This window comes from Boleophthalmus pectinirostris, unplaced genomic scaffold (assembly GCF_026225935.1).
Source record: "Boleophthalmus pectinirostris isolate CB_2022bp ecotype Guang Dong unplaced genomic scaffold, ASM2622593v1 HiC_scaffold_14, whole genome shotgun sequence".
NCBI lineage: Eukaryota > Metazoa > Chordata > Actinopteri > Gobiiformes > Gobiidae > Boleophthalmus > Boleophthalmus pectinirostris.
Window position 1 is genome coordinate 8519954 of NW_026571047.1, and position 27631 is coordinate 8547584.

At 39.4% G+C, this 27631-nt stretch overlaps 6 protein-coding genes across 6 annotated transcripts; 2 read left to right on the forward strand and 4 right to left on the reverse strand.

Moving 5' to 3' along the window:
- Window positions 1–222: 222 nt before the first annotated feature.
- Window positions 223–552, reverse strand: LOC129407805 (histone H4). The gene has a single exon (XM_055149888.1). The coding sequence runs from the start codon at window positions 532–534 to the stop codon at window positions 223–225; it is 312 nt and encodes a 103-aa protein (XP_055005863.1). The 5' UTR covers window positions 535–552.
- Window positions 553–1130: 578 nt separating this feature from the next.
- Window positions 1131–1742, reverse strand: LOC110173683 (histone H1-like). Its single transcript, XM_020939703.2, is given in 2 exon segments — window positions 1131–1564; window positions 1566–1742. Coding segments are annotated over 2 exon segments (594 nt in total). The 3' UTR covers window positions 1131–1147.
- A 2759-nt stretch (window positions 1743–4501) lies between these two features.
- LOC110173680 (histone H2A) lies at window positions 4502–4914 on the reverse strand. Its single transcript, XM_020939700.2, has one exon. The coding sequence runs from the start codon at window positions 4900–4902 to the stop codon at window positions 4525–4527; it is 378 nt and encodes a 125-aa protein (XP_020795359.2). The 5' UTR covers window positions 4903–4914; the 3' UTR covers window positions 4502–4524.
- Window positions 4915–6643: 1729 nt separating this feature from the next.
- Window positions 6644–7968, forward strand: LOC110173711 (cytochrome c oxidase assembly protein COX19). Its single transcript, XM_020939729.2, has 3 exons — window positions 6644–6815; window positions 7522–7633; window positions 7709–7968. Exons 1-3 carry the CDS (start codon window positions 6734–6736, stop codon window positions 7800–7802), a joined length of 288 nt encoding a protein of 95 aa, XP_020795388.1. The 5' UTR covers window positions 6644–6733; the 3' UTR covers window positions 7803–7968.
- Window positions 7969–8412: 444 nt separating this feature from the next.
- On the reverse strand, window positions 8413–14323 carry LOC110173703 (RNA-binding protein with serine-rich domain 1-like). Its single transcript, XM_055150262.1, is given in 8 exon segments — window positions 8413–9060; window positions 9521–9585; window positions 9588–9664; window positions 10179–10332; window positions 10416–10518; window positions 11268–11441; window positions 13315–13464; window positions 14272–14323. Coding segments are annotated over 8 exon segments (825 nt in total). The 5' UTR covers window positions 14274–14323; the 3' UTR covers window positions 8413–8960.
- Window positions 14324–14566: 243 nt separating this feature from the next.
- LOC110173702 (solute carrier family 2, facilitated glucose transporter member 11-like) lies at window positions 14567–19055 on the forward strand. Its single transcript, XM_055150574.1, has one exon. The coding sequence runs from the start codon at window positions 14784–14786 to the stop codon at window positions 16389–16391; it is 1608 nt and encodes a 535-aa protein (XP_055006549.1). The 5' UTR covers window positions 14567–14783; the 3' UTR covers window positions 16392–19055.
- Window positions 19056–27631: the final 8576 nt, after the last annotated feature.

The following is a 27631-nucleotide window of genomic DNA, read 5'->3' on the forward strand; positions in this document are numbered from 1 at the left end:
AGGATAATTCACGCAGGGCAGGGGTTCGCAGAACTGCGTTGTTAGTAATGGGGCGGCCTCTAGAGTTCCTAATAAGCCTAAGGTAACTAAATTAACTCGTGGTCTTACTGTATTAATGACTAGTAATAATATGCCGTTAATACAGGAACACACAGAACAGAAGCTCTTTGTTGCGGTGTGTGGCCCTGAAAAGGGCCGTTGTGTTGTAACCAGAAGAAGAGTTTAACCTCCGAAGCCGTACAGAGTGCGGCCCTGTCTCTTCAGGGCGTACACCACGTCCATGGCGGTCACGGTCTTCCTCTTGGCGTGTTCGGTGTAGGTGACGGCATCACGGATAACGTTCTCCAGGAAAACCTTGAGCACACCGCGAGTCTCCTCGTAGATCAGACCGGAGATACGCTTGACACCGCCACGGCGAGCCAGACGGCGGATAGCGGGCTTGGTGATGCCCTGGATGTTATCACGGAGAACTTTACGGTGACGCTTAGCGCCTCCTTTCCCCAGACCTTTGCCTCCCTTTCCTCTGCCAGACATGACTGCTTCTGTGTGACGATTCACAAGATGAGTAAAGACTCCGAGCACACGGTGTTTATTCACTGGCAGAGGACGTGACAGAAAACATACTCTCTAGCACCACCATGCGGACAGCATGTGCATTGAAAAAAACTTGGTAGGATACGATGAAATAAAAGATAACGTCAACTCACACTTTCCCGCCATTTTCCCCTGTTTTGTATTCATCAAATATATGAAATCTAAATATCGTATTTTAAAGTTTCACTTTTGCTGTTGGAGAGATGAGTGAGTGAAGTCAAGTGTGTGTTCGTGCTTGTTAGAGGCTCTTCTCTTTGTGTTGGTAAACTGCCGAACTGTTCTTGTTTGACACGTTTGTCTTGATGGTCGTCGCTACTGTTAATGAATGTTGCAACATTGTGTTTTGTGACACAAACGGACTGGGAACATTGTTTGATTTAGATTTTAGTCCTTATGATAACGTTATGTATTATGTCAATTCCTTCCCAGCACATTTCCCTGTAGTTACAAGAAAGTTTTGTAATGATGGGTAGATTGAATAAAAGAGTCTCTTTTGTAAAAGTGGGGGCTCTGAAAAGAGCCGTTGTGTTGTTAAAGTTTGTGAGCGGTGACTTTACTTCTTCTTGGGGGCCGCTGCCTTCTTGGCTTTGGGCTTGGCGGCTTTCTTGGGGGCCGCTTTCTTGGCTGCGGGCGCCTTCTTCACTGCCTTCTTGGGGCTCTTGGCCGGCTTCTTAGGGCTCTTGGCCGCTTTCTTAGCCGCGGGCTTGGCTGCCTTCTTCGGGGACTTCTTGGCCGCCTTCTTGGGGGTGGCGCTCTTCTTGGCCGCCTTGGGTTTCTTGGCGGTGGCTGGTTTCTTGGCGACGGGCTTCTTGGCTTTAGGAGCGGCTTTCTTGGCGGGCTTCTTGGCCTTCTTCTCCTCGGTCTTCTTGCTCATCTTGTAGGAGCCCTTCTTCTGGACCAGAGTGCCCTTCTCCACCAGCTTCTTGACGGCGAGCCTGACCCGGGCCTTGTTCTTTTCCGCATCGTATCCCGGCGGCGGACAGAGCCTTCTTGAGCGCGGGCAGGGACACGCCGTTGCGCTCCTTGGAGGCGGACACGGTTTTGACGATGAGCTCGCCGACGCTGGGGCCGCTCTTCTTGGGCTTGGTGGCCTTCTTTTTGGCGGCTTTGGCCGGAGCCGGGGCGGGAGCGGGAGCTTCTTCTACCATTGTTCGAGAGTCACTAACACAGTGAGAGAGTGGAGAGTGCGGGAGCACGCGCGCACTTAAACACGCCGTGAGAACCGTAGAGACTCAACACGGGCTCAGTCTGCTGCGCGCGTCAGCGGGAGACGCGCCTGTGCTTTCTGCGCGTCAGGAAAAGTGCCCAAAACAAAGGTGCACGCACTGGTCAGGACAGACAGACACGGTGGGAGACACGGCGACACGTTGACCGTAGAATAAAGTCCAATAGAAGTTCAGCGTGGAGCGCGTCTGGTTTCTAGAACAATCCAAAGCCGCTCAGACGCGCGTTCTGGAGGAGGACGCGCTCTCTTTTTCCCTCTGAACCGCTGACATTTCTTGATGACTTCACGACTGAACACAACCCTCGCGTTCACACACACGTGTGTCAGTAACACACATATAAAAGTTTGTGTGCTCTAAGTGGAACGGGACTTTCTGCGCGATTTTAGCCACTGCTGCAAACACACAAACGCACACATAGCCTATTGCTTATACACACTACTACTATTCATTTTTTTCGATAAATAAAAGTGTTTTTTAACAGACCAGTGTGCTGCTTACACATACACATTATTTTGGAAATAATATTGGAAGACCAATTCATGTGTCAGATCGTTTGCTGTTAGATTGTGGTTGCTCAGCAACAGTACGTTTTGGCAACTATGTTCCCATAAATGCTTCTATGTTGAAAGTGACAGAGTTGAGGCCAAAGTCCTTCACCATGTGTGAAGTGTATACATAAGCACACAGGAGAACAGTGACGCAGTGACGTCTGTGCAGGAGCAAAGCGAGGGTCAAATACACGTGTTTAGTACAGCCTAATTTACACATGTGTACAACCTAATATACATGTGGACTTTACTGCAGCCTTTCACCCCAAATGAAAACATTTTTTACACTAGTACAATTACACTTCCCACACTTACAAATACATGACATCATCAAAAACTGTCATCCATCAGTTTTATTGATCATACTCTTGAATGTTTGTTTCACAAATCCACAGAACTCAAGCAGAGGAAAACAGTGTTTTAAATAATAGTCACGTATTTGTATTCCCACATCTGCACCTCTCGGAGATTCAATGTGAAGGAGTCCATCCTACATGTTCAGTCAGGATGATGGAGTCATAATCCTGTTATCACTCAGCGTTAGGGGAAGCCGCTCTCCAAGGTGCTGAAATGTTTACAGGTAATTTTGAAAATATGGGCTGTGCAGAGCTACTATAGACCGTGGCTTGTAGGCCTACATTAAACACAAATCTAAAATTGTTCTTTTTATAAAAGAGCAGCTATTATGTTCCACTTTGACCTTCCTCCAAATAATGTGGTAAGAAAAGGTGCACCAGCCAAATGGAAGGCCTTGAGCGGTTTTGTCACGCAAACGCTTCAGGAGTGGATTGGTGTTGGAGTCTCTTGTATGGGACTTGAGAGGAAGTCAGAAGAAAAGTGAAGTAAGATTGTAATGCCTCGTGCAACGTTGCCAAAAATATGCTCAACAGAAGCAATATTGTAGTAGTTTTGTTCGTCGTGCCCTGACACAAAAGTAGAAAAGCTGCTCTTCCCCACGTGTGGTGGCTCTTAAAAGAGCCGTTGTTTTAGTGAGTTAAAGCAGACGCTTTAAGCCCTCTCTCCGCGGATGCGGCGGGCCAGCTGGATGTCTTTGGGCATGATGGTGACCCTCTTGGCGTGGATGGCGCACAGGTTGGTGTCCTCGAACAGACCCACCAGGTAGGCCTCGCTGGCCTCCTGCAGAGCCATGACGGCGGAGCTCTGGAAGCGCAGGTCGGTCTTGAAGTCCTGGGCGATCTCCCTGACCAGGCGCTGGAAGGGCAGTTTGCGGATCAGCAGCTCGGTGGACTTCTGGTAACGACGGATCTCTCTCAGAGCCACGGTACCGGGCCTGTAGCGGTGAGGTTTCTTGACACCTCCGGTGGCCGGGGCGCTCTTACGCGCAGCCTTTGTGGCCAGCTGCTTCCTGGGAGCTTTGCCTCCGGTGGATTTACGGGCGGTCTGCTTGGTTCTAGCCATGTTTCAAGTTTCTTGTCTGCGAACAGAGAAGGGGAACTGGCGAGAAGCGGCAAACGAGCGGTTTTTAAGCAGTCAGTCTCAAGCGCGCACGGCACCGGGCTCTGTGATTGGTCTGCGTCATACTCTGACGCACAGCGCCGCCCAAAGAGGCGTAACAAAAACGCTTTCTATTGGAGCTCGTGTGTTTGAAGTGAGCGCGTGAAACTGAGCGGGAGTTGGGAGGAGGGGGCGGGGCACTTCCACAGCCGGAAGAGGCAGTAGGACGTAGGTCTACGCACGCACACGGTACATGCAGCGTCCTTTTTTTTTTTTTTAGCCTCTATTCCAATCAATCTTGCTGTCTAAAGGGAACTTCTTGATCATATTCACAGCGTCAAGTAGCTCATGAATTGGATCCACTCACTGTATTTCGGTGCTTAATTGCCTCTTTAATCATATCTTTAATTACATCTGAAGCGGAGTCATTGAAGAAAAGAGAATGCTTCTTAAAATAGTTTCTTTGTGGTCAAATAGACCACGGTAAACCGTTCATAATCTCGCGCGCACACCGAAAGAAATGGTAAAACTGTAACGGACTTAGTGATCTGTTCATTATGAACGGGTGGTTTTAACCCGTTCTTTGAGAACATTATGGTACGTAATCAGTCTAGTCCAGTTTTAAAAGAAGTGAGCGCTTTATTATGAGAGTGGGTGGCTCTTAAAAGAGCCGTTGTTGAGTAGCTGGTCTCGAAATTGCTTTATTTGGCCTTCTCGGTCTTCTTGGGCAGCAGCACAGCCTGGATGTTGGGCAGCACGCCTCCCTGAGCGATGGTCACTCCTCCCAGCAGTTTGTTGAGCTCTTCGTCATTGCGGACGGCCAACTGCAGGTGTCGGGGGATGATACGGGTCTTTTTGTTGTCGCGAGCTGCGTTTCCCGCCAGCTCCAGGATCTCAGCGGTCAGGTACTCCAGCACGGCCGCCAGATACACGGGAGCTCCGGCGCCAACGCGCTCTGCGTAGTTGCCTTTGCGGAGCAGCCTGTGCACACGGCCCACTGGGAACTGCAGTCCAGCCCGAGAAGAGCGAGACTTCGCCTTAGCGCGCGCCTTTCCTCCGGTTTTGCCTCTTCCGCTCATGATTTCGCTTCGTCTCAGTGATAAGAAAACGACTGTCGGCAGTCAGAGCGCGGCGCATTTTATGTTCGGGAGCGCGTGCGGTTCAGTGCTGCACCAATAAGCGGCCGTGTTCACACAAGGGGAGGAGCTCTGACTTCCACTGGGCCACCGTGTAGGGTGTAGTGTCAGTGTTTTCTTCAGTCAGAAGTTCCTTTTTTGATTACAATACATATATACAGTATAATACATTATAAACACATAACGGACAGTCAAGTCCATACCAAAGATTTTAAAAAAGAAATGATCAAATAAAATAAGACAAAATAAAATAAAGTAAAGCAAAACTAATAAAGAATACTGAATGATAAATACACACACATTTCAAATTTAATTCTGGGAAGCTTCACTGATAGATACACTTTTAGGGTTACTGGAACTTGTAATTTTTTGGGAAAGAGAAACCTCTAACTGTTTCCATTAGGTTAACTGAGCATTATGGTCATGAGCTCTGGGTAGTGACCGAAAGGACGAGATCGTGGATACAAGCGCTCAAAATGAGTTTCCTCCACAGGGTGGCTGGGCGCTCCCTTAGAGATAGGGTGAGGAGCTCAGTCACACGGGAAGAGCTCGGAGTAGAGCCGCTGCTCCTCCACGTCGAGAGGAGCCAGCTGAGGTGGCTCGGGCATCTGTTCCGGATGCCTCCTGGGCGCCTCCCTCGGGAGGTGTTCCGGGCATGTCCCACCGGGAGGAGGCCTCGGGGAAGACCCAGGACACACTGGAGGGACTATGTCTCTCGGCTGGCCTGGGAACGTCTTGGGATTCCCCCGGAGGAGCTGGAGGACGTGTCTGGGGTGAGGGAAGTCTGGGAGTCCCTGCTTAGGCTGCTGCCCCCTCGACCCGTCCCCGGATAAGCGGAAGAAAATGGATGGATGGATGAGTAGAGTAATCTGAATTTGCTTGTTATTGCATTTTTCATTAAGAAATGTAATTCAGTTGGATCATGGATACTGCTGGAGTTCTCTGGTAAACCTTCCTACAAAAGAAGAAATAGAGCCTGGACAGCCTTGATGAACAGAAAGCTTAGAGTTGTATGTGGATATAGCATAACGGAGCCAAAAAAAAAAAATAATAAATTAAAGAGAAAAAATAAATAAAATAAATAAAAATATTTACCTGAAAACAAAACCTGAAAATGAAACAAATGTCAAGTTTAAGAGGTTTAGCGCTTGCAACTGGGCTTTTTTTTTTTGTTTGTTTGTTTGTTTGTTTGTTTAATTCTTTATGAATCAATCATCAGAGTCAGGTAATTAGTGCTCAAGATGTACAGACAGGCTTATGCTAACAAGGTTTGGGTAATTGTAATAACATTGGTATCTTTCTTTCTATGCTGTCAGGTTGACCAACAAAATTAATTTGCTATCAATTAATGACAAGTGTGTTTTCTTTTCTTGCTTTGTTTACATTAGGCTAATAGGATTAGCAAATAATAATAATAATAATAATAATACTGTGAATGAAAAAAAAGTGCATGGTTGTCTTTCAATATTTAATTTCAACAAATAATGGCATTATTTATTGACTAATTTTATTGTCTGTTACAAAATGCCCCATTTTATTCTTCCATTCACTTTGATTACCCTTTTATAAGTGGGAAACAAAATACCCACAAAATAGTGTGCTTTTTTCTGTTATCGATTGTTTAGTCTGTCGTCATCTGTTACCGACTGCTTACGCCTGGATCACCAAAACAATGCGTCATATTTATGCGACCAGATTCACGCTGCTGGTTGAAGATAGGTCATAGAATAGAGCCAAAAAAGTACAAAATAAGGCATTTTTCACACCAATAATCATGTCTACTGCTATGAATTTCAGCACAAAAAGCTTCAAACCTCGAGCCCCTGATAAAGGATCGTTTCCTTTAGATCATTTTGGTAAGATTACACTTCTGTGCTTGCTTGAGAATAAAATGGAAGAGGACAAAACGTATTGGCATTATTATAAAATCGCCCCGTGCTTGATCGGGTATACTTTTAATTCTGTAAGCCTTCGTCTACTGCATCTCTGTATACGGAGATAAAGCTGGACTTTGTCTACATTAGAACTAACTGACTGATGTAAGTAATAAGTATATTGCCAATAATATTATATTTTCTTGTCTAAGTTATGTCAAAAGTATCAGAAATAAACATAAGGATGTAAAATGCACTTGAAAGAACAATTTCATATTCAAATACGTTTCAAATAAAAATTACAATTCACCAACAAAATCTGAAATCATCCATGTACCCCTTTGTAAGTGCTTGTGTACTATACCCCAGGTTGTGAAACGTCAAACTAAATTCTAATTCTGTTCTGAACCAGGTCAAAACCAGCTAAAAAGAATGAAAAGTTTAAGACAGGAATAACCCGGGTTGAGACAAATAAACTAGGACTAAACCAGTCTTAAAGATAAGGTAAATTTAAGATCAAATGCGACAATGCAACCAGAGACTCTTCATCGCACTCTTCAGCATACATCCATTAACATGCTTTGTTAATGGTTAGATGTTTATTGAAACATATAACGTTTCATGATGTGTTTTCATTATTCAAGTTGTACATTCATTTACATGTTAACACTTGTGGTGTTTACTTCAGGTGAATGCAAAGCATTCAAGGACAAGTTCATGAAGTGCCTGAGTGAAAACAACTTTGACAACTCCCTGTGCAGACTACAGTCCAAAGAGTATCTGGAGTGCAGAATGGAGCAGTAAGAGTTACCGCTTCCACATATTAGTGTCTGACTTGTATTATGACATATGACATAACAATATTTGTTTTCTAGTCAGCTGATGACGAAGGAGCCTCTAGAGAAACTTGGATTTAAAGACCTCATGGATCCTCCTTCTAACCCAACAGAACAAAATACCAAGTCCTAGCTGCATCATATTAGAATTCAATGTAAGAACTTGCAATGAAAGCAATATGAGCAGTGTGTGTAAATACTTTTATTTAAAACAAAACAGGCTGTTGCAGTGTAAAGATCAATGTTTTGTAAGATAATACATATTTTATATATATATATTAAAAACATTGGAGATTAAATTATTGTTTGTTGTTTTTAAATACAATAGAAACTATTGATACTAAAATGTTCCAATTTGATTTTACTACTAAGGAATAGACTTGATACTCAATACCCATTCCGATACCACAATAATAAAAACAAAAAAACACTATTTAGACAGTAGAATGTCCATTTTAACATTAAATTGTAGTACTTTCTTCAATGTGGCCTTACATTTGTGTAATCCTGCAGTCATTCAGGTAGGTTCCATAGTGGTCCATGGGTGTATACGATCATTCTAAAGCTATTCAGGAAAGGTTCATTTCTGTCATGTAAATGTGACTTTTTTAGTATCGATACCTGCTCAGATGAGTGTCTTATTCTGATAGTAGTTTTTGTATCGATTTGCATCTAATTTTCGGTACTTTTGAGACAAACAAAAGCCACATTTCACAGAACTTTATTGTACAGTGAATAGCAATTTCACAGAGACGTTGGATCATACAGTATTACACAAGAGTTGGAAAGTTTTTATAAAACACATATATTTAAAACAGAAATTACAGTAACACTAAAAACACCAAAAGTAACTCAATGGGACATGTCAGAAACGTACAATGGTGCGTGGGTAATGTACTATTTACAGTAGAAATAAAACAGCATTACACGGGGCGATATTTAAAATCAGATAAGCTTTTACTTTTACAACACTTCACATAGTTTTAAATAATTCTGAGCATTCAAACTTACACATACATACAAACTCTTAAAAACACTGTTGAAAGTTGAATTTGATTGTTTCACTGAAAATAGATTGCGTTTGATTTCTAGAATTTGATGTTGATTACACCATAGATTTCTGTCCTCAACCTCCATCTTAAACTGTAGGGATTCTAGAATTTCTGATGCCAAGTGAATGCAACCTACTGGTCACACTGGACTTGAACACACAACACTAATAAAATAATACAGAAAGTCATAAATGGGAGATTCATGTGGATAAAATATTAAGAAACATTTGAAATACAGGCTAACGGGAGGAGTTTGAACTGGAGCGTGACCGGTGACGTCTGCGACCGGGAGATCGAGACCTGCGACGAATTGGAGATCGTCGCCGAGGTGACCGAGACCTATATAGAAATAAACACAATATTAGCATTAACATATCTGGGGTAATTTATATAATAGACATTGTCAATAAAGAGTACAAGGCATAAGCCTTGTACAAGGCATAGGCACTGATTTTGCAGAGGGGTGCTGATAATTTACAAATTACAGTTACAAGTAAAAAAAAATATATATATATACATTTTTTATGTAGAAATACATTTTCAGATTTTTTTTCTTTTACATATTTATTGCCAGAATGGTTCTTTATGTTTGTATCTGATATCTGATAATGACGGATAAATGGGGAGCTTGCTCTGCTTATATATAATAATATATAATATTTAATATATATATATAATAATAATAATGAATGTGTTTTAACATAAGCATTAGCATAATTAGCATGTTCAATACATTCTAAAATGGCACAAGAAGGAAAAGTCTGTGAACCACTCAGCTAAGCTTGATCCTGTACTGTACCTGCGCCTCATGCGGGGTGGGGTGCGTCTCCACATGGGGGGAGGAGGGGGGAGCCTGCGAGGAGGGGGGATAGTCTGCGAGGGGGAGGGCGGACGATTGGGGTCAGGACTGCAGTGACTGTGATCTCCTGACCATCAATCTGACCTGCAAATAGAGTCATTATACAGCAAGTCATGTACTGTACTGGTGTGTCATATAGGGAACAACAGAGGCATAATCTTATTAAATTGTGGTATCTAGACTTGATCATTGCTATACTGGTACATAAGAAGGAGCAAGGTTCCTCTAAGCAAATCAATATGCTATGATAAAGCTACCACCACTCAGTACAATGTACTCAAACAAATATCGAGTATATGAACAATAACGTTTTTTTTTTTGTTTGTTTGTTTTTTCAGTTAATGCCAGTATCCAATGTTGGACTTCTGTTGTGGCCAGTTTTTAATCCTATGAGTTTAATCCTAAATTCAAAAATAAAGTTTCTATTTCCACTCAGGTCAGAATGAATAAAGCACACTAAGCATTGATATATCCATGAAGATATACAAATGTATACAATACTGTGGAACACTGAAGGTAAAGTAATTTCCATGGATGAGTGATGCACCCTTCACCACAAAAGTATATACAACAATAAATAACAATAATGTGTAGTTACCTCCATCCATGTGTTTGAGAGCCTTCTCTGCCTCCTCAGGCGTCTCAAACTCCACATAGGCATAGCCCTTAGACAGGTGAGGGTGCAGACGGTTCATGGGCATCTCGATGTGCTTGATTTTACCATAGGTGGAGAAGATCTCTTGGATGTGCTCCTGATAAACACAACAAGGACAAATGCTTAATGCAGACATCTTCTACACCAACTGTTCATGTATGAATAAATAAGCAGCGTTACCTTGACTACGTTCCTGGTCAGTCTGCCAAGAGACAGCTTGGTGGGTTTGGGAGTGGGGCTTCTTCGTCGCCTCTCCCTCTCATCTTTCTTTGCAGATTTGGACCTGTGGTTACAGTGATAAATAATATGTTTCTGTCCCCACAGTTGTCTGAGAAGTTGTTTTAGTGGACACTGTAATGAAATGTAATGCAATGCCATTCTACTGTAGCCATCTAGCTACTTCCAATGGACGCACACACTCAGTTTTTACCGGATGTGAATTATTTAGATTCAGGAATTGTTTTTTCAGGGGAACAGTGTTGAGTAAAAGAAGCAAGTACAATCTGTATTTCCTCATTACTGATATATTGTTTAAAAAAACAGCTCTTAGGGTCAAAATGAGACTGCTGTGTGCTGTCTGCCCCTAATTATAAAGGGTTTTTAATCAGTGGCAAACCAGGAAGTAAAGCTTGTTCGCTGTTAGCATGCTAGTTGTTGTTAGCAATATGGTTAGCATTATGAACTTTGCTCTGACCTCTGACAATTGTGAAAAATGCTTATAGATTTGCAATGAATAATTCGTATACTCAGAATGCATAATGGAATGGAAAGGTAAGTGATGAAAAAGACTGCAAACTGTTTTGTCATGGCTAGAATATAATCTGTTATACTTTTTATGATTGTGTAAAAATGCATCCAAATATTGCCATGTTTTTCCAATACTGTTATATGCAAATAAACTCCCTGTTATCACCCATATTGATATGATCACTGATATATTCCCTGCTAAAAGGATGTGTTGTGACAATTCAAACCACTGAAACATTAAAGTGAAGTAGCAGCAGTAGTGAATATAAAAGCATACAGACATACTTGGAACGAGAGCGTCGTCTGTTGTTGTGGCGTTGTCGGCTGGTGCTCGGGGAGGACGACGAAGAGGAGGAGGAAGAGGAGCGTGAGGAGGATGAGCCGGAATGACTGGAACCAGAGGAACTAGAGCCACTGGAGGAGCCTGAACTGGAGCCAGAGCTGCTGCTGGAGCTGGAGCTAGACAGGGACAACCACAGTGTGATCAATAACACATTTTATAAACATTAGATTAGGCTGTACATGATTAGAGAAGTTCTTGGTTGAGTAAAGACATGTCCTGAAAACCAAAAAAAAAGGGTGTAGCAAAGCTCTCTACTACAAACTACTGTAAACTATTACGTATCACTGTGTATCTGACCCAAACTGTACTCACAAGATGGAAATCTTTACATCGGTGATCTTTTACTGAGTTTAGACTGTTCATAAATGGTACATCAGATATCTATTGTTACCACAACCTCTTGATTCTTACATCTTGGTTTTTGTAACTAGTTTGATTGCTCGCTGTAATCCTGTTATCCTATGTAGAACACTCTGACCTTGTGCTCATTCGAGTCTATTGTTTATAATAAACCTAGCTTGTTATTCTCTTGATTGTTGTGTCTTGGCTTGTATAGACCTGTTCTTGGATGATGCTCAGTCTTATCTTTATCATCCCTTTATACAAAAGAACCATTTAAACAGAAATGCACCACGAAATGGAGTATTTATATGTAGATAAATATGTAGATGTCCCATATCTATTCATAAAATACAAATATAATGATTAGTCACCATCCACCTATTAACTGACTGATAACTAACATGACAAAGAAGGAAGCATTATTAAAATCAAACTGTCAAAAAAGAATCAACTATTTCAAATTTTTATCAGTAACACACTTTAAACTGAAATAATTAAACCATATTTAAACCTTTATTTGGTTAAAATGTAAATTAAAAGACTTAGTGTACAATAGAAATAGAAGGAGTACACTAAGTAAAAAATGAATTGCTGACTAGTCCACTCGTGAGCCTTTGCTACTTTAATTATAAAAAAAAAAAAAATGTGTGAGCTACAGTTCAATTAATTTACCTTGTGAATCAGTGAAGTCTAAGTCTAAAATAATCATTAGTTGCAGCTAGGGATGGGCATACAATGAAATTTTCTTAATCGATCGTCGGAAGAATTAACGATTATTTATCGATTAATTATTAACATTTTTATATTAAAATTATCATCATTATTATTACTATCTGCACAACCAATCTGCATAAATAAATTCAACTTTACGACATATAAACCGTAACGACTCTAGAGCCACATCAGCCCGTTTGACATTATAATATGTTCAACGCAGTTTTGCACAACTCTCACAGAAACGAAACCTAAAACCGCATCGCTAATTTGCGTAAACTAAGCGAAGATAAAACTACAGCTCCTGTGTCGCTGATGCGGTCAATTTCTGTCGGATTAAAAGACACAATTCAGTGGAATACAGGTTAGTGTGACCATATTTGCGTTTGTCAAAACCAGGACACCGTACGGGGAGTTGGAGGTGGGGCCTCGTCATCGACATTGCGCGACTCTCACCTGGCAAAGCTTTTTCCCACTGGACACCGAAACATATGGTCCTGCTTTGTACACTGTGCACATAGCCTCCCACTTGTCCCGAGCGCAACGGAAAGCGTGGAATTTCTTGTACAAGTCATCGTTAAACACGCATTTGTGCTTCGGTACGTTGCAGACTGACCGAATGTTTCTGTTTGCTCGCTCCTTCTGAGTGGAGAGAGACACATGTACGAACCCCTGTTTGGTCACACTATGCACAGCAACCTACATTCAGTTTGTCGATTAAAATTAACGTAATCGATGAAATTCTTAATGATCAATTATCGATTAATCGATTAATCATGCCAATCCCTAGTTGCAGCCCTATTATTATGATAGGAGAATGCCATAAGGAGCACAACTAGAAGCCAACTCACTTTTTAATAAGAAATTTAATTTTGAGACTGACATGGGAACATCTGAGAAAGGAAAATATATAATGATCCTCCCCTCTCTCACCTGCTGCTGCCGCTGGACGCTCCTCTGCGAGTGCGATTCTTGTCTCTGCCTCGGTCCTTCTTGTCCCCTCCCTCTTTAGTGTTGCCGGACTTTTCTTTAGGTCGTGATTTACTCTTGTCATCCTCTTTTCGTTTTGTTGGAGAAGGTGCCCTAGAAATACAAATAAGTGGATTTATGAAGACAGATCAGTTTTCAGTTGCTAAGCATGATGTCCTGTAGAGTAGTAAATGCACACAAGGTATTTACAGGTGACAAAAAACTAGGGCTGCAGCTGTATTGGGGTGTAAGTGTGGCGTGAGATAGCTGATGATTTGGGAGTTAATAAGCCTTTACATCATTTCTGTTTAAACTGTTGCATTTGCATAAACTCCAGTGCAGGTAAAGTCTTGTGACTGTGGTCTGGGTCAAACACGTGCTCAGATCATAATAGTTCAGATCGTTTTTACCAAGTCCTCTTTTAGACAAGTAATCAATCATCTGGACATGTTCCTCGTCTACTGGCCTAAAAATAACATTTATGGTTTAGGAGCAGTTTAAAACACTAAGGAGTAAAAAATCTATAAAAGTTCCAAATATTCCATATCCAAGTTCATATTGCCGATCAACGGTTTTTTTTCTCCTCTATGTTTGCAGCTGATGTAATTCCAGTATTAATATCCACTGAATTATATTACATAGCCTGTAATAAGCATTATAATTAAAAGAGAGAAAACCAGGCTGATGTCCAGAAAACGTACATTCATTGACACACTGGGCTGCAGAATGACATGTGAGCGATGTGTAGTGTGTAATCAGTAGTACGGTGGAAGCTATGGTGATACAAACGCTTCAACCTGTTAGCACAAAACTAACGAATGCAATCATTTAATAAAGTGTATATTTATCCTTTAGCCACGCATCGGTCCAAGCAAATCGCAAAAAAACATCGTCCAAAAAGGCTTATTACACTGTACTTACATTTTATTCACCGCCAACAGCTGCAGTCCCACAGAGATGCCGTGCGCAGGCGCATGCCCAGATACGTAACGAAAAATTCTGCTTCCCTATTTTTGAGCTGTAAGGCACACATTTCTTTCTTAATTGTTAAAATGCAATATGCGTCCATATGAACGCTCTTTGATGATTACTGCAGAGCTCCAAAATAAATATTCCAAAGTGACTCAGTAACAGTTTGTTTTACCCTAGTAACACACTTGATTTGGCCTTGAAAACTAAACTGGGGGAATACAGAAACGGTGGCACAGTGCATGCTGATGTCCCGGTTAGAGGAGCTTTCAGCTGTTAAATCTTGTTCATTGAATGCTTAACGACCTTGCCCTGTAGACACAGATGCCAGCATCCTTAAATACACTCTAAACGCCTGAGCTTCATTGTGCTGAGTTCTTCGATATCTTTTGTGGGTCATTTAAGGACATAAAGGAGCATTTGAGGCCAAGTATCTTGTCTGGGAGCCAACCAGTGATTTTCAGATGCTGTCTACCTCAGATAAACCTACTGAAGATGAAGCACCCAGTAGGACCTCATGGACTACCACTCTTGTTTTGACCGTTTGCTCTGCTGCTATTGGAGGAACTTTCCAGTATGGCTACAATCTGTCAATCATCAACGCTCCCACCAGCTACATCCAGACCTTCATCAATGACACCTACATGGAACGGTGGGGTATTGGCTTGGATACCCCCCAAGTCACATTAGTATGGACTTTCATTGTATCTGCCTTCTCTCTGGGTGGATTGTTTGGAGCCCTGCTTGCTGGACCTATGGCTGTCCACTTTGGAAGGAAGAAATCATTACTTCTCAATAATACGTTTATGGTAGTCGCTACTGTCCTCGTGCTAACATGTCAAATGGCTGGATCCTTCGAGATGATCATACTCGCCCGATTTCTTGTTGGCATGAATTCGGGTGTGAGCATGAACATCCAACCCATGTATTTTGGTGAGAGCGCCCCCATGCATCTAAGAGGAGCCGTTGCGTTTTCATCTGCTGTTTTCACTGCCTTTGGAATATTCCTGGGCCAGGTGATTGGACTTACCGAGATTCTTGGCGCGAAAGAGGTTTGGCCTTACTTATTAGCTAGCAATGCCGTACCATCACTCATCCAAGTTCTAACCCTACCCTGGTTCCCTGAAAGCCCCAGGTACCTCCTCATCGACAAAGGAGATCGGGAATCTTGTGAAAACGCGCTAGTCAGACTCCGTGGCGGAAAACTTCCTACTCTGGAAATGGAGGAGATGATTCAAGAAAAGGAGCAGCTAAAATCTTCTGCTATCAACACTAATTCCAAAGCTAAAACCCCGTGGGCACTCATCAAGGACAAGGATCTTCGAACTCAACTCAGAACTGTCATGGCTGCGAGTAGTGCCATGATGCTTTGCGGAAACGACTCCATCTACTTTTACGCTTACTACATTTTCCTAGCTGCTGGCATACCTCCACAGAAAATCCAATACGCCACAATCGGTACTGGCGCATCTGAATTTCTCTCTTCAATCCTCAGTAACTTTTTGATCGAACGTGCCGGCCGACGCTACCTTCTGATTGGAGGGTATAGCCTGATGTCTTGCTGGAGCTTTATTTTCACGATAGCGCTAGTTCTTCAAAGCCAAGGCGTAGCGGGTATGCCGTATTTAAGCATGGTATGTGTTTTTGCGTATATTTTAAGTTTTGGATTGGGACCAGCTGGAGTTACCGGAGTTTTACCAGCAGAAATTTTCGACCAGTCAGCTCGACCGGCTGCATACATGATTGCCGGTTCGTTCATGTGGGCAAGTTTGTTTTTAGTCGGTATGTTGTTCCCATTCATTGTTAACACCTTAGGAGACTATTGCTTCTTGCCTTTTTTGGTTGTCTGTGTTGTGTCCGCCATATTTTTAGGTTGGATTCTACCGGAAACCAAAGGAAAGACGTTGGCGGAGATAACTTTGGAATTTGATAAGAAGAATGCAGGAAGTGGAGGAAACAGGCAAAACAAGCTAATCGACAGCCCTGGCGTAGCGCTGTACCAACCGGCGAAGGCTAGCTCTTTCTCAACGTTGTCACATGAGGAAGACCCCATGGTGAAGAGTAGAGAATGAGAAGTGAATCAACAATTCAAACTGAGAAAGTAGGATTATGTTACTACGCTAAGAGCTAGGTTGTACTGTTCCCATAATTTGATCTGTTTTTGAAAGTATAATGGGAAAAAAGTCAGTAGGAAAGAAAAAGTATACAGTGTAGCTTTAGATCAGAGGTGGGCACTTATTTAGTTTTTAGCAATTTAGCTTTAGTCCATGCACGAGGTAAAATTATAAAATATTTATTTTATAATTCTAAATGATCTTAAATGGGCCAGTCAGAGTCAACCAAAGGGCCATATGAGGCCTTGGAGTTGTACAATGCTGAGGTCAGCTTTAGATAAAAAATATATATTTTTGCATTATATTCTTAAACTTGATTAATTATTTATTTATCTGAATGAGCATGTGCCAACTGATTGTAATGTGTTTTTGAGATTCAGTCATTCATTGTTTGTAAGATTAGCAAGGATTTGCATTCAGACAGATCAACTACCAGTATACATCCAGGAGCTATTATGTAGCTATCTGGTGGTGGCACATCACCTGCATGATTTAAAACTGAAGTTATAACCACACAAGTCTTTCAGGGCAATAAACACAACCAAATTAAATAATTAGGCTAAAAGGTTACATACTGTGGCTTTAAGAATGTAAATATTAAGATTAAAGGTCCTGTATTACGCAATATGGAAGATTCTTGTGAGCTTAAAAGTATAATATAATGCTTTTACCTTTGCAAAAACATACTAGAGTTGTGTTTTGTTTCATTCACATATGTTTGAGTCACATTTTATTATTAGTTTGCATCTCCAAAGCTCAAAATGCTCTGTTCCAATTTGTGATGTCATGAAGCTGTAGTTTTCAAGTTAACTGCTCCTTTTACCTTTTCTTCAGTAGAGATTGTAAATTCCAGGATTGAAATTATTCAGAAGGTGGAACAGTGATTTTGTTTGAGAAAGAACTCCTAAAAATCCTAAATATGCAGGGTTTGTATCTTAAACATGTATGAATGAAACAAAAAAAGACCTCTATGTTAACACGGATCAGAAAATAGCATAATATGACCTTTTTAAGAGTGGCCAGTTTCGTTGGTACCTCCCTCTACCTGTACCACCCAATAATAAAAATCTGTTAATGATTGCAAATTATATCTGGTAGCTATTTTGAAACAACTTCTTCCTGTTGCCTGCCTTATCTGTATTTTCATATTTCAAAACCAGTCACCCGTCCCTTGATGTGCACTAAAGCATTTGCACTATTTCCTATTTTCTTATGGAGTGGAGACTCAAGTGACCTTTTTTCTGACTTTTTGTTGTTATAGTAATAATATTTAAAATGGTAATACTTAAACTGCAATGTAAATAAATTAGATTGTGCGTTAACATGTGGCTGGAACTAGATCAGTTTTCCAAAGATAAACAAGAAGATATATAGTTACTGCACTGTTCGATCGCGATGCTAGAAAATTTCTTTATTTTTTTATATTTATTATAACACAGAAAATATTTATTGAACACTTAAAGGTGCGTTGTGTAATTTTTCCAACTGAGGGCCCATCAAATGCTTTTTCACCATGGAGATGTTATTGCTTTGCCTGGAATGTTTCACAGTATGTTTTTTTTTAAATGGCGTTTTCTGTCTTCATGGAGACCAAACCAGACCAAGGTCAGATCTGTGGAGAGGCGACCTCTGTCACGTCAGAATACCTGTATTTCTAAGTATTTTTGAGCTAGAAAACCATCTATAATTGAATAAATGTAAGGTAGAGCTGTTTAATGGCATACTGTGGAGCATTTCAGGCAGAGCAATGACATATCCATAGAAACAAGCAGATGACAGACCCTTCACCAGAAAAGTTACACAGTGCACCTTTAAAATGACTTATGAAATATGTCAGCTGTGGAGTTTGACTGAAGTTATAACTGCACTGAGATGTGTTGCTCTATTTCTACATGTGATGTTTTCTGTATATTTAAATTATATTTTTAGAATATTCATTTATTCAGTGGCATTGAGTATTTTTCCCCCTCTTTTTAGTAACTTGTTGATATTAGAACTGAAGAAGATGAATGGCAAAATATACTGACTTTAAAAGCTTATGAAAATTAACCTTTTTTCTACCATTGTGCTTTTTTTTTTCTTTTTTTGCATATGTAAAGGATTCTAATGACATTTTGGATATATCTGTACATACCTAAATCAGCTTAATTGTATGCATTTATGAAATACTTTCCGTAGCAGACTTGCAATACATAAGTAGGCCTTATTACCTAATACTAAAATTTCTAACGAGATTTCAATAGGACAAAGGAAATCGCTACTAATTCCACTAACACAAGACCTATACACACTTTTTTAAACAGCATCTAAATTTCAACTCTTAATAGTAGGCCATAATTGTTTGACTAATATTACTTTGTGGTCAAACAGGTGGAAATGTGAAATATGAAAGAACTGCTACAGTCTGAAAACAAATATGCCAGTAAGTCTACAACCAGTAAGCAGTTAGCTAAACAACAGGGACACTGCAGACTACATCACATTTATCACTGATACAGATTTTGGGATCCTTAAAGGTCCTTTATTATGTAAAATTGACTCTTGTGAGCTTTTAGCCATGTTAGAATGTGTTTACCTCCTCAAAAACAGATCTAGAGTTGTGTTTTGTTTCGTTCACACATGTTCGAGTAACCTTATTATTATTATTATTATTATTATTATTATTATGTGTACATTTCTGAAGCTCAAAATGCTCTGTTCCACCTTGTGATGTCATGTAGTTGTAGTCTCCAAGTTATGTGCTATTTTTTTTACCTGTAGCTGTGTAGAAATTGGCAGTTCCAGGCCTAAAATTGTCCAAATTAAGCTGTGTTTATATGATGACAGTCTGAACAGAAAACATAAAAGTGGCGTTGCGTCTTTACTTTTTATTCCACATTTAGACAAGCATTTTCGGGAAGAAATCTGCATGCATACGGTGACGCAAAAGTGTTTGGAATTCGATTGGGAATGCATGCCAGGTTTCTGTCTTTGTACTGTATGTATATGGTGTAAACACCTATGCAACATGAGAAGATCTGACCAAAGTTTTGCATCTTGGGCAGTGTAGATGGAAACGCTATGGCGGAGTGTATTCAACTTTTCCACTCTGGAGGGTGGTTTCAGATTTTTGTATTTCTGAGCCGCAAAACGCCATCACCATCTAAATGAAAGGCACTTCTGATAAAATACTTTGTCATTTTTACCCGCAAGCGTTCTCGTGTAAACAGGCCCTTATTCTAGTGAAGGTGTATGGAGTTTTCAGTTCGAGAGAAGAACTCAGCCAAAATATGCAGGGTTTGCGTGTTAAATATATGTGAATGAAACAGAACACAGCTACAGGTATGTTTTTTTTTTTTTTCTAGAACTGGAAATCTGCAAGTTTCACCTATTTCTGTAGCAATATTTGTTTAAATAGTCTAGTTCTTTGTAAAGGTACATTGTGTACTTTCTGGTAGAGGGTTTGTCAAATCCTTTTCTTCGTGGAGATGTTATTCCTTTGTCTGGAATGTTTCACAGTATGACATTAAACCTTTCTATCTTCATGGAGACCAAACCAGACCAAGTTACAGGTCAGATCTGTGGAACGGCCACCCCGCTCACAGTCAGCTCACAGTTTTTGTAGGTATTTTTGAGCAATAAACCACCTGTAATTGAATACATTTTGTGGAACATTCCAAGCAGAGAAATGACATATCCATAGAAACAAACAGGTAAGGAACCCCCAACCAAAAAGTTACATAGTGCACCTTAATGTCTTTTATTATTTTTATTGTAACTTGAGTTTCTATTACTATGTGGGTAATGATTAATTTGACAATCCTACTTGGCAACCCTACTTATCTAATACACTGATCGATTTTTGCCTGTATCTCTGAAAACTTTATCTAAATATGTCTGTCTCGAGCATGGCCAGTAGAGGTCGCCATTGGCCTGTGTGTTAGCTCTGATTCTCTTACTGTCTTGTCATGCGTCATTTATTTAAAATAAGGTGCCGATGACTCTTGAAGCACCAATCTGTTGATCATCTGTGAGTGGGACTCTTTGTCTAGATGTTCTTTTAAATGGTCACGATCCTGCTGACTTGAATCCATGTACTGTCCAATGCTGTCAGAGTAATTAAAATATTTATATCACTACTACTGTATATCTTCTAAAGCATGGTATGACAATCCTTAAAGGTGCATTGTGTAACTTTTTGGTGGGAGGTATGTCACCTTCTTGCTTCTTGTTTCTATGGATATATCGTTGCTTTGCTTTGAATGTTCCGATCTACCTTACATTCATTCAGTTACAGGTGCATTTATAGCTCAAAAATACCAAGAAAAACAGGCATTCTGACTGTGAGTGTTGTCGCCTCTCCACAGATATGACCTGTAAATTGATCTGTTTTAGTCTCCATGAAGATAGAAAGTTTTAATGCTATACTGTGAAACATTCTAGCCAAAGCAGTAACATCTCAAAGGAGCAGAGTGTTTGAGGGACCTTCCCCCAGAAAAGTTACAAAATGCAGCTTTAAAGTTCATATGACAGGTTTGACAACTCATTTCATTAATTCATAGTTAATATATAAGACATTTAATATTTTACTAAAATATGTTTTTATTAAATTACGGTTTAAACTGGCAGAAAAAAAGCCTTCCTTGCTCGTAAATTGTCCCTGCGTTGATGACAAAGTTATTCAGTTTTAGACACCTCTACTTCCTTTAATTTTGTACTTTTATTCTAATTCTAGGGGGTATTATGCAAAATTGTGCAAAATGTGAGCTTTCTACCATGTTATAACGTAAAAAACATGCCTGAAGAGGTTTTAGATGTCATCTTTGCATGTTTTTACAGATCTCTCCTGGGCTTTGTTTTGTCCAATGCTCTGCCCAGAAGCCTACCTTGTCTTTGCATCCATGTGACAATTCTCCATAAATGTACAAAAACATGGTACCAAATTTTGCACAACAACTTGAGAAACCTGATGTGAACAAACCTGAAAGGCAAATATAGCATTTTTTTTTAACAATAAAAGGTAACATGGTGATCTAAATATATGTGTTAATACCCCATAGAAGTAAAATACCCGGTCTTTATTTGATGTAAACTATCATAAATAATTACTACAGGTGCTATTCCATCAAACCAAAACACATGAAAACCTGTCATATGCACTTTAAAAACTGTACACATTTTAATGTTTTAACTGGACAGCTCAGGCGCACATGATGTATTTTCCTCTATATAAATGAAACTATTTATTCACTATAATGACATACTGTATATTACGAAAAAAAAAAAAAAAGAATAAAAATCTTTGCACTCACTATGTTGTCTTTGTGATTTGTTTGGCGAGAGAGATGGATGGTAGCTCTGATGTCTTAATTACATTTAATCACATTATCTGGGCTTGTTTCACTCTTCAGCTTTTTAATCCAATTGCTCCCACCAACGCATTACAAGCAACGCCATTATGTGTTATTTATGGGCACAAGTGGGAGGGAGACAGGGTTTGTAATAGGGCTTAAAAGAAGAATGGTTAAAAAAAAATAATAATATTAATAAATAATCAATTAAAAAAATTAAACAGAATGTTAATCTGTTTATACAACTTACTTGGTTTTCTGTTAAAAGTTGCAATGTGTAACTTTTTTGTTTGCAGGGTATGCCTCCAGCTTGTTTCCATGAAGATGTTACGGAGCTCAACAGCCCCTTGTTCTGAAACAAAATTTCGCATACATTTTTCCCACAGACTTTCTGGGAAAAATTATAAAAAAAAAAAAAAAAAAAAAAAAAAAATATATAATATATATATATATATATATATATATATATATATATATATATATATTATATATGTGTGTGTGTATGTGTGTGTATATATATATATATATAATATGTAAAGTTTGCTCAGAGACTAAAAGCTCAGAGCTAATCAGAAATGGTGTAAGTAATGACAACAAGACATGAAAATATATATATATATATTATGGCCTTCTTAACTCAACAGGAAGTCAGCCATTTTGGATCAAACCTGGGAATGACAAAAGCACACACTAGCGTACTCTGTGGTACAGAAGTTTTCAGCTTATCCAAAAAAACAGTAGAAGTTAAAGACTTAGGCTTAAAGGGACAGTTCAGAATTTTGGACATAGGACCTCATTTCCTAGTGAGCCAGAGTGTTGGTGAAGTGTGGAGACACTTTTTTAAAATATTCCATTCAGTCTTTGTATTTGCAGAGGTCGCTGGTGCTAGGCTAGCGCATGTCAATGGCCATAGTTAGCCTGCCACCAAAAACCCACAACTCCACAGCGCACCCGAGGCAAAACAATTATAACCCCAGACTATCGATGTGAATGTCTGTGTCAATAGGATAATTTAAGAAATAAAACCAACTGTGCATATGAAGATTTATATGTGAGCAGCAGCAGTGAGTTGTACTTCCTGATCTTCCTGGTTTGGCATCGGTGGACAGATATATGAGAAAATAGTCCTTCAACATGCGACGATTCACACGATGCAAGGTTAGTTTTACATTATTCTATCAACACAGACATTTACATCAATAGTCTAGATTTGCTTCAAGTGCTTTGTGGAGTAGGTAAGATTGTTTTTAGTGGCAGGATAACTATGGCCATCGCCATGCTCTATCCTAGCAACCGCAACCTCCCCAAATACAAGAACTGGATGGAATATTTAAAAAAAGTGTCTCCACATGTCTCTAGCACTCTGGCTTACTAGGACATGAGGCCTTATGTCCAAATTTCCGAACTGTCCCTTTAAGCAGGAGAAGTTTATTTACCATCAATAATACGGCCCAGGGGGACTTGAAAAGTCAACATAGTACGATTTCAAAAGTGAACATAGTGTGATCTTTGAGTGTTCAAGCCCCTTGACTATGCTTCCAAAGGAGAAGGTTTATAAAGCAAGTGTGGTGAGAATATGAAATGGTATGCCAGTGGTATGCCAAGAGAAGATGATTGTGTTACTATAGCTCCAGTGAGTCAGTGTTAAACTGAGAGATGTACTACATGGAGAAAAAAAATTATTTAAATTCTCTTACACTCAGGACATCTCACACAGTTTTCATTGCAAATACCTCAAATTTTGCCCAAAGACACTAAACCCACGGGCAATTAAACATGTCAACAAGGGAAATACTGTATATCTAATACTGTATTGTCTTTAAAAAGAACCCAAGAAAAATCTATGAGAAAAATGAATGTAAAATGTATTTCCAGAACAAGAGCGTGTGGTCACTGTTGAGCTTCATTGCTTTGACTAAAATAAACTAAACACCAAGTCCAAGTTACAGGTCAGATCTATGGAGAGGTAAGCCCTTTTCACATAAGAACACTGTTTTTTGAGATTTGTTGCAGCAATTGAAACAACTGTAACTGGATACATCCAAGATTGATTAGTTTAATACCATTCTGTGGAATATTTCAAGCAAAGCAATGACATCTCCATGGAAACAAGCAGGTAGTAGAATCTCCACCCGAAACATGTGAAGGAATCTAGTGTAGAAGCTTTGTCCATTATTGCCAATTACCTTAAAAGGGGTTATTTGGAATGATTTAGGAGGTTTCAGGATGATCATGTATTATAGTCGTGTAAAATACCATAAATTTAAATTACTGTGAGGTTTGACAGGTTTGAAGGAGAGTAAGAAAGAAAATGTTACTGGAAGATAGGGCATTTCTAATATACTGAAAATATTTTTAAGATACTTTCCAATTGAAGGACATGTATTACCTTATTTTCTGATCTATTTAGTTTCATTCACAAATGTTTAACAGACAAATCCTGCATATTTAGTTCTTCTCTCAAACTCAAAACATGCCATGTGGTAATGCAAGAAGTGATCCACTGTGTTTTTAAACTCCATACACCTTCATTAGAATCATTTGGATAATTCCAGGTCTGGATTGGCAATTTGTCCTAAACAAAAATTAAAAGGTAACTGTTAACTTCAAAAGTACCATTACATGACATCGGATTGTGGAACAGAGCATTTTGAGCTTTGGAGAAGTAGACAGACTAATAAATAGTGTTACAAAGCAGGTGTGAATGAAACAAAACACATCTCAAGGTATGTTTTTGATGAGGTAACATTGTAACATGGCTTAAAGTTCACAAGAGTTCTTTGAATGAATAAAAAAAAGAAAAGAAAAAAAAGAACAACAAAAGAAAAAAAAAAAAAAAATCACAATTTACGTTTAGTCACAGGTGTTTGTTCAGAGCAAGCTGGTGGATGAAAGAGCAGACTGTTTTACATTTTAAAAGAGACATTGTTTCCATCTTGGAGCTGAGGTCTTTTTTGTGAGAAGTGCACCTGCTCCAGATGCTTCAAAGTGACACGGGTGAGAGAGGGTGCTCAAGAGGGGCCAGCTGGAGACAGGGCTGAGAGGGGTTGGAGAAGACTGGGTTTTTTTATAGATACGAGAAGGAAAAATCACGATTCCTTTGGCAACTGCGTAGTACGAGTGCAAATGCTGTGGGAGGGAAGAGGCAGACTGCTTTGAAGATACTGTCACCTGCTGGAGAAGATCATGCGCCCACATACTCAACGCATGAAGTGAATAGAGATAAGGAAAAAAATAAATAAAAAATTATGATTCTAAAAAAGGCCATGGGATTTTGAGGTGTGCTGTGTTATTTTTCTTGTGGAGGTACGCAAAGAGTGGTGGAAGAAATGCTCAGTTTTGTTACTTTAGTAAATTTACAGATACAGGAGCCAAAAATAATTAAGCAAAAGTACCTCATGAAAAGTACTTAAGTAAAAGTACTGAAGAATCTGTTTAAAAATGCACTTAAAGAATAAAAAGTAAGTATTTTACACAGATTTTGAGAACTACTGAACTGTGAAAGTCAGTAAATTGTAGTCAGAATTGTGCAGATATTTTATTTAAATTTATTCAAACTATAAACAAAATACTTTTCAGTCCAGTTCAAAAATGTAGTGGACTAGAAAGTACAGAAACTTCCTCTCAAATGTAATGAAGTAAAAGTAAAAAGTATCCACAGTCAAATTTACCACTCATCCATGGGGACAAACCATCACCAGGCCAAGTTACACGTCAGTTCTGTGGATAGGCGAGTTGCTTGAGGTCATTTAGTTTTTTGTTCAACAAAGTAAATGCAAAGACATCTAAGCAGGTAGTTTACTCACTACTGAAAAGTGCACTTCCACTTCCATAGGCTGTATATATAACTGGACATAGCTGCAGCCTTCCAACTACAAAGTGAGCATGGGCGAGATTCATTTCCATCATCTCTGGCTCCACTTCACTTTCTACTGAAAATCTGCTGCTTCTCTTTCTATAACCGCTGCTGTGAGCCTTGCCATATTTGTCTTTTTATATTTTTGAATCTATGGATTTATTTTGGGCAAGTAAGCATTGTACGTTCTCCTACAATGGAACACAGTATTGTCCGTATTGGCCTTAGTGCAATCATAAACAGAGACAAAACAACACAGATTTTTTCCCGGAAAGGAGTGTGAAGAAGAAAACACATTTAATCCAACTCCCTCTTCTAATTTACCATAATGAGCTTCCTTTTGCATTCTTCAGACATTTGACATTAGACTGTAGGAACTATTTACAAGTGAGTCACTCTTATAGCTTAACATAACTATCATCCTATTGCAATAATACAAAAGGGTATCAACAATGGTAACAGACAGCAGATACAAGAAATAGAAAGAAAAGCATAAAACAGAACTACAGAAGGCAGGAGTGTTCTAATATTAAGACCCACTCTCTATGTATTGCAGCCAGACCATATGTTTATATAACAACTTCAATTTATGGATATTTTGGCATTGCTTGAGATGTCTGTCCTGTTCCAGAGTTTTACACCACATATAGACACACAGAAATTTTTACAGGTAGTTTGAGTTCTCTCTCTTGCATTTTGAACAAGCTTTGAAAATTACTTGGTAGTAAATTGTTGAATGCTTTAAATAAAATGATCAGTGTGCAATAATTTACAAGATCAGGAATCTTTAGGGGCATGGATTGAGTAAAAAGATTATGAGTGTGTTTTAAAAATCCAACTCAATGGATGAGTCGCATTTTAAAATGTTCATAATAACCCGGTCTACATGATCCTCAAGATATGCATATTAATAACAGACCAATGAGCTGCTCCATTTCCCCGGGGTTCCTCCCTCTAGATTTGATCCCCATCCCAGACTCAGCTTCAGTTTTTCATCAGGAGTACCTATGCTGGAGGTTTATGTCCATCTTTTAGGGGAAACTAAAGCACCTGTAATTATCCATAACATGCATTACTCTGCTGTAGCTATATCCTGATCAATCCCTGAAAAACAACAACAAAAGAAAGATATTTCACACTGTTCTTTTCCCAATATTTTATCACACATTTTCACAAAGTCTTTGGAGATGATATCTTTTTATGAAGCCAGGCAACAAAAGAATCTGATGATGTTTTTAAGCAGCAGCAGCAGTAGCAGTGGCAGAGCTGTGGGGGTCAGGGTGGTCCGGGCGCATGCGGTGATTGGGTGAAACGGGCCGTGCTGTTCCTCTGATATGAGCAGATTGAGCCCTCAGTACTGTTTGACCTTTTGTGTGGATAAGAGGAGCCAGTCACAGTCATCAGCCTAGCGCACAAAGAGACACCGTCATTTCATCAGATTTGGTCACTTGGACTGTTTTTCAAAATACATTTTATTGTAACTATTTTGAGATACATTTTATGGCACTTATGGACAAAGGCTGTTATTTCACTTGTTTATTGACTTGAGAACAGAATCTATCTAAATGGTTTAACAGTAATTTCACCAGTTTATTTTTTATTAATTCCTAGGAACCGCTCAAGTGAAAGTACTAAGAAATGGACCTTGAAAAGTTTATTTTAAGAAACCCAAAATCATCTATTTTTAATACAAAATTCTATGTCTTATGAATATGTGTAGATAATAAATTATTACAAATTCTCATGTTACTATTTGTCAAGTACATTTTTGGGTAGATCTTATAACATGTACTTAGTGCAAATTGTGCAATTTTAGCCATGCAATAGTACTTCTGAGTACAGTACTGTTAACTGAAGTAGCCCTGGAGTTAGAAAAAAAGACATGAGACTAAATATCTAACACAGAAGTATATTTACTATTTGGTACAGGACCAAGAGACTCATTGTAGAGCCTGACTATGACTATGCCTCTGTTGTCGGGTCCCATGACAACGGAGTGGTTGGCTGCTTTT